Here is a 12,275-nt window from a genome sequence, read left to right as displayed (position 1 = left end):
AATCCCTAACACCACCAAGAAAATGCGGAATTTGGAGAAAGGGGGCGTGGCACCTCCCATACAAATGGAATCTTTAGTAATACATAACTTTGAAGGTATACATGCCAGAACATTGAAATTCAGTAAGGAGTTATATGAGGTCAATCCCTAACACCACCAAGAAAAGGCGGAATTGGGAAAAAGGGGGCGTGGAACTTCCCATTCCAATGGAATCTTTGGTACTGCATAACTTTGAAGGTATACATGCCAGAACATTGAAATTCAGTAAGGAGTTATATGAGGTCAATCCCTAACACCACCAAGAAAATGTGGAATTGGGAAAAAGGGGGCGTGGAACCTCCCATTCAAATGGAATCTTTGGTACTGCATAACTTTGAAGGTATACATGCCAGAACATTGAAATTCAGTAAGGAGTTATTTGAGGTCAATCCTTAACACCACCAAGAAAATATGGAATTGGGAAAAAGGGGGCGTGGCACCTCCCATACAAATGGAATATATTATACTGCATATATCTGGATGATGTAATGGTAGGATAATTAAAATTGGTAAGGAGCTATGTGACGTTAAGTCCTAAAACCTCCAGTAAAATGTGGAATGGGGAAAAACTATGGCTGCCGTACAAACTTAAGTTATTTTAACACCTAAAGTTTGACTGCCTTGTTGAGTTTAGCTGTTATGCCTTTTGGACGTTTAGTAATCTGCCGCTGTTAAAAAAATTGTTTAGCTTCAGTCTATCTACATCTTCTATAAAAATCAAATTCTGTGTGTGTTCCCTATGAAAACGTGTTTGCTATACTTCGATCATCACCAAATTTTGGTTCGAGGTTCCTTCGATCAAGACGAAAGTTTTTCATATTTCGGAATTAAGAATTTCAAATTTAAATGTTTTTGTTTTTTGGCTATGCGAAAGAACTATCTTAGCTCCCAAAAATGATCATGTTAACAAAATCAATGATCGCTTCCAAAATCAATTTCCTGGTGAAGTGACGAAATATAAATCGATCGACACAGTTGCAGATGAAGATAAAATTGTGAATTATCCAAATGATTTTCTATACTCCTTAGAACCAAAAGGAATGCCTGCGCATATATCAACTTTGAAAATTGGCTCACCAGTCATGCTTCTTCGGAATGTAATCAAAGCAACAATCATCAGCGGTAAAAGCAATACAATAATATAAAATAAGATACAATAGGATACAAGAGTAAAATGTTTTAACAGAAAATTTCACCAAATATGCGTACAAAATTCAATTCAATTTACAGAACAATAAATTAAATTATCAACAAACAAAACAGAAAAAATAACGCAACATCCATTCGATCTCGGGCGTTACAACGTGCGCCTGGTAAAGCTAGTCATTTATAGAGAAATATATCTTTTTCAAGAATTGCCTCCTTAAGTATCCAAAAAACTGTCATAGTAGTCTAATATGTGCCGGATATTAGGTCTGTCTATAACGAACATAAATCACAGCGAATGGTCGTATGAAATATCGGACGACTAACACGAGAAATGAGATGCATGCATTCATATCAGACTTTGAATTTGGCGCAATAAATTAGAGAAAGATGTAACAGTTTTTCATACAACATAGAAGCAATAGTGACACATAAATTAAACTTTTATGTGCCCCGTTTTCCAGCTAAAAGAACGGGCTTAAGTAAATTTTATAATTTATATAATTTAAATATTACCTTTATTGGCAAATCTTTAGCCAGCAACAATTGCATTGCACAACTAACCAAGCATATTGTCTCTATAGAATCGTTCCAAGTGATTTTAAATCGTTCAATTAATGTTTTCATTGAAACCAAAATGGCGTGTATAGTATTAGCATATTCGGCTACAATTGTAAATGATGTTTCCGTCTGACTTAAACTTAAGGCCATGCCATTACTTTCATATAATTTTATGATAAATTCCTTAAGCGCATATATACAAGCTTGAAACACAATTATAGCTTCATCACGCTCTAAAATATCCACCATTGACATTGTGCCATAAACCGATTTTATAGATAAATCTATGCTTGTCGACTTTGGCATTTTTAATATAGAGTCACGATACGTGTAACATATACGCAGTGTTTGATCGCATGTTAATGCAAATATTTTCATCATATACTTTTGAAAAAATTCCTCTTCCTCAAATTCCTTTAAACGTAAAATCATATGTACCGGTATAAGCTGAAAAATGATTAGTTGACTTTCGAAACGCACCAATTCATTTTCTATATAGACTTGTTTTGGAACGCGCGTGCCCAGTTTTTTCCACAGTTTGTGATTAATTTCAGCAATTCTTAAAAAATTCACACAATAGTTTCGTTCAATGCAAAATTTCATTTGATTGTAAACCGCAATGCCGAGCTCATTAAAATTATTTGAATCAATTTGTTGTTGCTCATCTCCATTCCATTTATCGTGTAAGAATTTAGCGAAATAATATGATGATAACGTTGATAAAACTTTGAGTATAAAGTCTTCATTATAATACATATCAACTAACTTCCAAGCTGTAAGTTCAATATTTTGTTCTACCTGACATATGTTAACAATATTCGTCTTTTCCTTAGATTCGAGTGTTTGTTGAAATACAAATGAGAGCAAGTCTAGCGTCGCTGATAATTTATGTTGTAATTCATGATCTTCAACATTTACCATGATTCTCTCGTTATTAACTTCAAATACATTTTCTGTTAAAGGCTTTGTGATTTCTTCAAGAACCTCCTTAACAACTGTGGTATCTTTTGTTTTCACATCGTATTTATAGAGGATATCATATAGGAGATGGCGCGCTTCACGCACTACATACAATGTGTGATCTTGATTACAATATTCTATAATAAACTGCCAAATTTTCACGGAAACCAAATGTGCCATTCCGATGCTATACTGACAGATTGAGCACATAAGTCGGATGATTGATAGTTTAAGGGATGGGTTGAATCGACGCGAGTCTCTCTGTACTATTTCCAAAACTCTGAAAGGCAATACAACAAAAAAAATTTTATAGACATCCATATATGAGTTTACATTGCATGTTGTTGTTGCAGCAGCATTTAACCCAGGAAAGAAACTAGGTAAAAACAATAGTTACCTCAACAATGACGTATGAAGAACCACAAACGTGCAGGTATAACAAAGTTAAAAAATAGTTTGTATAAGAGGCAAAGCTCTTCACATCTGGGCACGTGGTACAATGAATGCTAGCTTTGGTGTTGCTGTTGTAGCAGTTCTTCGCCCCACCCAATAGGCGCGAACGATCACAAATTTTCATAATATCCTCTAACGGGAGTCCAAGGAAACTTGCAGTTTCTACAGGGGTAGACCATAGTAAGAGGGTTATTAGAGGCGTTGGTTCCACATTGCAATTGAAGAGAGGGTTGGTGTCATGTGGGGACACATTGCAAGCAGGGCATACTTTTTTTATGTCAGGGAGGGGGAGGGGGGGATTCTGGATAGGTAAGAGTTGAACCGGTACAAGTCTAGAATAGGGGTCGACTGCTAATACGCGTCCAAAAATATCGGGTGAGTTGTTAAAAGACGCGTATTGACTTCGACAACAATAATCCGAAGGCGGAAAAGATAAATATTAGGGGGACTCATGAAAGCATATAAACTTATAAGGTGTAAAATTATATCCATTTACACACGCTGTTATATGAACGCACCTAGTAATACTCTTGATAAACTTAATTGTTTATCAGCTGTATTATTGCCAAACAAAATTTTTTTGATTGTTATACAAATTAAAAAAGGCCAAGATTAAGTGAAAAATCAAAACTAAAACGTCTTTACTAAGATATACTTGTAAATTACTTGCTGATGTTGGAGATTTCTGATGAAAATGCCTGCTGTAATGTCTGCAAGGTTGGATTCCTTTGAGTTTACCGCGTTTACACAATGAAATATGCGCGTAAATTTACACAAATTGTGTAAATGATTTTTCATACAAAATTTGACAGCTCGTTTACGCACTAGATAAATTTATACATTTACACACTTTATAAGGCATTTATAAGGTTACATGAGTCCCCCTATTGTCTCTGTCCGGAGAAATTTGCAATTTTCATGTCGTTGTGGTAATGTTGTGCACTGAAAAAAATTTTGTGTTTTCATCCCACCCCATTGGTAAACCGACTAGGGCAATTTTTTATAAGCGCGGCCAAACCCGCAGATAGGTGTTCTGCTCAAAAATACTATGGATTCCACCCCCGGTTTCGGAGGGACCCCGGCCGATTTTTCGGGTTTTCGTTAATATCTCTTGAACGCGTTAACATTTTTATTTTCTGCCATCGGGTTATTAATACTGATGTAATTACGCGTCATTTGACACCTCTGTCGATATTTTTGCTAGCGTATTAGCAGACGAACAGACTACCTGATACCCTATCTGCGCTTCGAGGGCGATCTTAAGGCCGCAATTGAGGTGGACGGCTCCTCATGGAACTTGGGGTGGGGAGGGAGGGAATGGCCTGAAGGTTTAATGTGCCACATAAATCGTTCCCGTGATGGTCGGGCTAGCACCTTAATGGTGCTGAGGTACCGGAGCGTACCGCATCTGTAACCGGCAAAGGACCATCACATCGATAACGCTCCCCAAAGCCTTCGGGAAGCAACCTTATCGCTACAACAACAACAACAGGTGGACGGTTGGCGCAAGAGTGCTCAAATGGCGGACGAGGCGATACATGTGTACACAGATGGTTCCAAGGTAGTGGAAGGAGTGGGGTCTGCGTTATACTGTGCTGATCCGGAAATAAACAGATCCTACAGGCTGCTGGATTACTGTAGCGTTTTCCAAGCGGAAATAGTAGCCGTAACCAAAGCAGTAGAAACCCTGGAAAAAAATAGCCCAAGCTGCAGTCGTGTTAACTTTTATATTGACAGTCAAGCAGCAATTAAGTCAATAATCTCGCATACCACAGCATCTAAATGCGTGTTAGAGTGTAAGCAGTCCCTGGAGAGAATCGGGACAGGGAGAAGCATACATATATATTGGGACCCAAGGCACATGGGAATAGATGGGAATGAAAAAGCGGATGAACTAGCTAAAAAGGGCGCATCCCTTGAAGCTTGCTCCGTGGACGTCCCAATTAGACTGGGCGAAATTAAGCGAAGGCGAGAGGTGCACATGATCGACCAAGCAGGAAAGGCGTGGGCTCAAGCGCGAGGCTGTAAAGTGTCGAAGATTATGTGCAGGTCTTACAACCTTAGACTAACAAAGTTGCTTCTATCATTAAAAAGGGAGGACTGCAGACTCATGACGGGTATTCTGACTGGACACTGCCTTCTGGCGTAACATGCCTTTAAATTAGGCTTGGTCAGTGATAGCAGATGTAGGAAGTGCGGGCTGGAGGAGGAAACGATCGAGCACGTTCTGTGCTCTTGCCCTGCGCTTGCCAGGCTAAGACTTCAGCTATTAGGAGTGATACAGCTGTCAGATCTAGAAGCAGCAAGTGGCTTAAATCCTAGGAAGCTTCTGGTATTTGCCAAGAGGACGGAGTTATTTTATAACATAGGTCCTGGTTTTTGATAGGGTTTTTCAGTTTGGTAGTTAAAACAAACTTCTGGTAACACTACGGACTTATTCAGTCCATGTGAGGTCCTCATGGACCGGCCAGTTCAACCTAACTTAACCTAGCAGTTTTTCTTGTTGTTGTAGCAGTGCTTCGCCCCATCCAATAGGTGCGACCGATCACAAATTGTCATCAATATCCTTTAACGGGACTCCAAGGAAACCTGCTGTTTCAACAGGGGTGGACCGTTGCAGGCGACCATTGTTCTAGACGATTACCGTTTAACTTGCTACAGTACCCAGATCGAAGTTGAACTAGAGTGACACGCGTCTCCCTAGGAATAGTGCGTTCCTCTTCTGCGAGTTCTGGGTATTTTTCTTTAAGAACTTGATTCGCCGGGGAATTCCTGCCATAGAGGTCCGTCGCCTGTTGATGGATATCACTGAGGACCGATGTGTGCTTTTTGGCAGCATACGGCTGTGTTCTCTGGTGCCGTATTTCCTCATAATGCTTACGGAGATAACATATTAAGCCTTTAGGAGGTGTCGCCTCTTCAATCATATGTCGGTTGGGATGCACAGGTTTCTGAGTATTCAACAGAAACTATTTGTTCAGCATTTCATTTCTCTTCCTAGTGGGGATTATTCTGGGGACATAAGAAGACAGCCCGTAGTGGTTCTGAGTGCAGTGTTTTTACAGGCCTGTTTTTTCTTCCAGTGAGTAATCTTAAAGCTTGGCGACCATATCGGGGACGCGAGCATGCAATCGGCCGGCCAATTGCTTTGTAAGTGGCAATGAGCATTACTTTGTCTTTACCCCAAGTGCTGCCGACAAGAGATTTGAGGATTTTATTACGGCTTTGGATTTTAGGTACAATTGAGGTTGCATGCTCAAAATGTTTGGGTGTAAGACAGTCCGTAGCGTAAAGCCATCGACGTGGATGTCCAATATGGTCGACATTCGCCATTTCCATGTTTCCAAAAAACTGGAGAGATAAGGGAGATAGCTGTTTATTTTAAAAGCTCATCGATGTGTAGGCCTGGGCCTGTGGCCATTATTGTGCAGTCATCGGCGTAGGATACAATAGTGACTCCTTTTGGTGGTGACGGTAGCTTCGAAATGTAGAAGTTAAACAAAAGCGGGGATAGGACACCTCACTGTGGTACCCCTTGCTTAAATCTTCTGGGTTTAGATGTTATGTTCCTGAATTGAACCGATGCTTGCCAACCAGACAGATAATATGCGGTCTTTCTTTTTGAGTGGTTGACCGTATCAAAAGCTTTGCGATTTAATCCGCATGGAGTTAATTTTCTTTAAGTGCTCCTCCCATTTCGGCCGCTCGTTTTCACCCACAAGTAATCTGATGCTTTGCTTTACATCCCTTATTTGGAGATTCGGCCTCCGCTGGAAAATGTGGCCGGATTTCCGGGATTCTTCCGGCGGGAGTAAAACAAGTCGAAGTGGTTTCAATGACCTGGAGGAAAGCACGCTAACCTTGACTGGCATCAGTCGGGATAGGGAGGGAGGCAAAACGATTGTCAGTATAAGTTTTGTAATCTTCCCACTTTCCTTTTTTAAAATTGATGAGTGCGTTTTTCAGTAGTCGTGTTGTTGTTGTTGTGTTAACGATAAAGACACTCCACGACATGCAGACCTGCCGCGGGTATATTCTTAGCCCCCAACTGGGTTTGCTTGGTGATTCGTACCATTGTGAATGATAAGTGTGATATCTTCTGCATAAACGTCAAAATTCCAAAGTGATTGGATCACCTGATTTGTAAATGACTATTACTGTCTCATTCTGTATCTCTTTCTATCACCCGCTGAAGATAGGCGCCGCCATAATGAACAGCCTGTCAAAACGCTGAAAAGTAGCCATATTGAACAGGCTGTCAGGCAGTTGACAGATAAGATAACACACTTTGTCGTCATTCACAATGATTCGTACTTTATGTTATGGCATCTGGGAAATTTATAATACTAGTTGGTAGATAGAATTCGATAAATTTGCTATCGATGTAAACGATGGAGTTAAGGACCCATTACTGATACTTAGCATAGACTTGACTTGGCTTGAGAACTGTCACTTACAGTTCTGTTAAATGAACTTTGCATGTTACTGATTACTCAAAACTTAGCAACACTTAACTTGACTTAGAAGTCTGTTGAATTTTGATTTGCTATGTAAGTTCTAAGTGACGTTTACATTTTGAGATGCCATTTGTTTGTTTCCATTTCATTTTGACATTTTGTCATAGAAATTGACATTTATCTATAAATCTTATAAAATAAAGTCGCTAAATGCAATGTATGCACATAACTTCACACAGAGTGCTCCGATTTTAAAACGGTTTTTTGCATTTGAAAGCTTAGCTTCGTGAGATGGTACAGTTAATATAACTTGAAGAAATAAATTATAGTGGCGTGGCAAATTACCAAAATGTAGTAAAAAATCCAACGGATGGATGGATTTAAAAAATTCTACTTTTCAGTAAAACTTTGAAAAATTTACCTACCGTTTATGAAAAGAACTTTATTCCTTTCTTATATCAGCCAAATTGTTTAAACAAAAGTAACATTTTTACCAAAAAATTCGTGTGTGTGACTGTTCGGTGTCAACTGTGCGAGCAAATTACTTTTGAGTGAGGCATGATGCGACACATACGCATATATATAGCATTCGCTGCGTTATTTAACTTCGGCCGTATGTTTATAGGTATGTACTATGTATTTTCATATCAGCTTCACATACATATGTACATACACAAATAATAATAAATGGTTAAGAATGCATACCTCTCTTGAAAAATACTTTTTCGTTAAAAATATTGAACATTTCCTTAAAATTCTTAAACAGAAGTTTTATTTTTTGGTATTTTTGCATGTATCACTATCACTACGTAGTATAAAACAGAGTCGCTTTTTCTGTCCCTATGTCCCCTTGAATGCTCAAACCTTTAAAACTACGCAGCGGATATTGATGCGCTTTTTTAGTAGATAGAGGGAACTGAAGAGAAAGGTTTATATGTATAATAACATCCATTAAATAGTGGAGAAATGCTGTTATTTTTGAAGTTTCTAATGTGATGTATATATATAAAAGAAAGTGGTGTTAGTATTTATAACTCAAGAACGGATGAACAGATTTGGCTGAAAATTGGTGAAGGGGTAGCTTATAACCAGGAGACAGACATAGGATACTTGTTATCCCGTTTTGGCTAGGGTCTTGAGATCAAAACGTGGACTTGGGTAATCCTGGGATATGTTTGTCCAATATGGGTATCAAATGGAAGCTGTTTATGAGTACTTTGATACGGGATATTTTCGTACCCGTGGGTGACTAGGGTCTCGAGATATAGGCCAAAACGTGGACGAGGGTACTTCTAGAATGTGTTTATAGAATATGGATAACAAACGAAAGCTGTTTATGAGTGCTTTAGTACAGGGTAGTTTTCATGCCTATTGGTGACTAGGGTCTCGAGATTGAGGCCAAAGCGTGGAACCGGGAACCCCTAGAAAGTGGTAATACAACATGGATAACAAATGAAAGTTGTTGCTGAATCCTTTGGTACATGGTAATTTTCTTACCTATGTATATGTGACTAGGGTCTCGAAATATAGGCCAAAACGTGGATCAGGGTAACACTAGGATGTGTTTTTACATTATGGATATCAAATTGAAGCTGTTGATGTGTGCTTTAGTACAGAGTAATCTTTATACCCATGGGTGACTAGGGTCGCGAGATATAGGACAAAACGTGGACGCGGGTACTCCTAGAATGTGTTTATAGAATATGGATAACAAATGAAAGCTGTTGATGAGAGCTTTAGTACAGGGAAGTTTTCATACCTATTGGTGACTATAGTCTCGAGATATAGGCCAAAACGTGGACCCGGATACCCCTAAAATGTTCCTGTAATATGGATATCAAATGAAAGCTGTTGCTGAGAGCTTTAAGTAATTTTCATTGTGATATTCGATTTAGTCGCATCAAAACACAACTGGTAATTGCGTGCGAACGGACGTGTATTTGGAGCTCGTAAATAGAATAAACATTATAAAGTCTGTGTGCTTTGATAAGCACTAAAAATTGGTGAAACTAGCAAAGTAGTGACAGGTGATGTACCAGCATTAATAAAGTGCCTTTCTTGTGAGATTCAATTATATTTAATTTAAATAAAAAGGTGAAAATATATTTTGTTTGTGCAGTTTTGTGTAACTGTTAAGCAGAAAATGGAAGAGTGCGGGAAATGTCGCAAAAAAATAAGAGGGGAAACAGGTGTAAGATGTGAGGGTGTGTGTGTGTGTGGTAAGGTTTACCATAAAAACATTGCGTGTGCATCTATCGATGATTATGGCCTTAATTGTTTGCAAGGTTGTAAACTTTTAAGATTTATTTGTGATGATTGCATGACTTATGTTTTCCAATGTTGCTGAGGCTTTAAGGGAAATCTTGGCTATTTCAGAGGTAAACAAAGTAAATTTGAAAGAGCAAAAAAGCGAAATTGAAAAAATGTTGAGTGAGCATAAAAGGGAAATAAACGCTTCAATAACTCACAACGAAAGAGAGATGAAAATAATAGTACAAAAAATCTATAAGGTGAACTCAGAAAAACTAGAGTTAATGAAAAAAATAGAGTGCTTGTGCTTAGAAAATAAGGACAAACTAAGCAAAGTTAGTATACCGAATGAGGCGTTCAATAAGCAAAAGGATGAAATTATTAATGAAGTTAAAAAGGAGGAAATTATAAAAGAGGTTAAGAAGGCTGCAAATCAGAATAAAGGTTTTGATGGTGGAAAAGTTTCTACATATGCCACTGTTACAAAAGGCATCCCTCCAATTGTTATTAAGCCCAAAGTGAAACAAACCATTGAGAAAACAAAAACGGATTTAAACAAAATAGATCCATCCCATTTAAATATAGGAAGGGTACAAAACAAAAATAATGGCACGATAATTATAAGCGCTAATACAGCAGGCGACAAGGACAAAATTAGAGATACGCTAACAGAAAAGTTGGATAAAAATGTGTATAATATAGCTGAGCCAAAAGTGTATTTTCCTAGAGTTGTGGTAGCTAATATTAGTGCAGAGCATACCGAGAGCGAAATAGCTAGCCGGATCCTTGCGCAGAATGATACACTGAGGGAAGCTAAAATGAAATGTATTACAATTAAACGCGCTAAAAAAGAAAATAGAGGACAACATATTAATGCAGTTATAGAAATAGAGCATAAATATTATGAGGCCATCATGAGACATAAGAAAATTAATGTTGGATGGGATCGCTGCCTGTTTAGGCAGGATGCCTAACTTTTCCGCATCTGATTGCGACCCCCCCAATGCAACTCTGCAAATCGATACTCGATACTCGAATTAATTTATAACCACCCACACCATCACCCTCATGCATGTGCATGCATGTACATGCACGTGTATGTGTGCTTTTAGTCAGCACTCATGCATATGCATGTCGGGGTTGATGTGTGGGTGCCTTTCCCCTCCAAAACGGAGGATTTTGCGGGTCAACGGTTGTAGCTTGCTATACGACCGGCCTCTTTGATTTCAACAGCCAACCAGCACGCATCTGCCGCCAACGATCTCCACTGTTTTCCAGAATACATTCAGGTAATATTGTAACCAGGTTATATATATATATTCACATAATAAAGTTCACCCATTATAACGAGGAAAATCCTCCCGTGTTCTTCTTTCTTTTCTATTGAGTGAATCATCCATTGAGCGAGATCGACCCTTGTGCGCCTACCCACTGCCGGTTTACGACGCACTCAGGCCGAACATTTGGTCCTTCTCCCCGAAAAAGGGACCACAGCGATATAAATTACAGTCCACAACATAAGACCATAGCTGACCGCACACATTTTAAGAATTCCTCACAAAATTCATCAGGAAAAGTATTTTGCCCACCAACAAAAAGTCTATTATTTAACACCAGCGTCAAAACACTGAGCAAGCGACAGCCAGCGGAAGCCACTGCAACACACAAGCTACGTGCCACACCGGAATACAAATCACCAAAAAGTTCAAAGTAAGTGCAATATTTCTTGCCACATTTTTTTGGTTAAAAATAATAAATAAAAAGTGCGAAAATCCATTTGAAGTGCCATAAGTGCTTGTAACTGACCGCGAAAAGTGTAAAAACCTGTGTAGTGCCAAAAAGAAAAATAGGTGCAAACGCGTTGCATTATTTAATTTTTATAACGTCGTTTAACATTCCTTGTGACTATCTGGTCTGTCCCCCGTTATGACGGTCAAACTGTAAAAAGGTGCTACAAATGTTTAGGGTTTAACCACATAGCTGCCAAATGCGCTCTGAAACAGAGATGTAGTAAATGGCTGGGAGAACATGGGGCAGAAAACTGCCAGGAGAGCATGCCCATTAATAAATGTGGTAATTGCGTAGATGCCAATAATCAATTAGGTTTTAAGCTAAATATAGATCATAACATAATGAGCCATGACTGCACAGTTTATCAAAGGAAGCTTAAACTGGAAAAACAACGAGTTGGTTTTTAGCAACCAAGACGTACAGGCCCAGTAATAAATGTTTTTGATTTGAAATGTGTCTACTTGAATATTTTTAGTTTGTTAGCAAATAAAGCAGAGCTCGAAAAAATGATAGGAGAAGTGGATCCGGACATTGTTTTATGCTCAGAAACACGTATAACTTCAGATATTCTTGATTCTGAAATTAATATTGCACCGTATACATTAATTCGCTGCGACT

At 38.6% G+C, this 12,275-nt stretch overlaps 1 protein-coding gene across 4 annotated transcripts in view; it reads right to left on the bottom strand.

Moving 5' to 3' along the window:
- LOC137236585 (uncharacterized) overlaps positions 1 to 12,275 on the bottom strand; it is a 112,077-nt gene that overhangs the window by 70,720 nt on the left and 29,082 nt on the right. For all 4 annotated transcript variants that reach the window (XM_067759352.1, XM_067759354.1, XM_067759350.1 and 1 more), the window contains one exon: positions 1,702 to 2,986. In XM_067759352.1, the coding sequence (XP_067615453.1) occupies positions 1,702 to 2,986 (1,285 nt within the window). The remainder of the gene's footprint in view (positions 1 to 1,701; positions 2,987 to 12,275) is intronic.

Source organism: Eurosta solidaginis, chromosome 1 (genome assembly GCF_040869045.1).
Source record: "Eurosta solidaginis isolate ZX-2024a chromosome 1, ASM4086904v1, whole genome shotgun sequence".
Lineage (NCBI taxonomy): Eukaryota > Metazoa > Arthropoda > Insecta > Diptera > Tephritidae > Eurosta > Eurosta solidaginis.
Note: the sequence above shows the minus strand (reverse complement) of the source record. Positions and strands in the feature narration are given on the sequence as shown.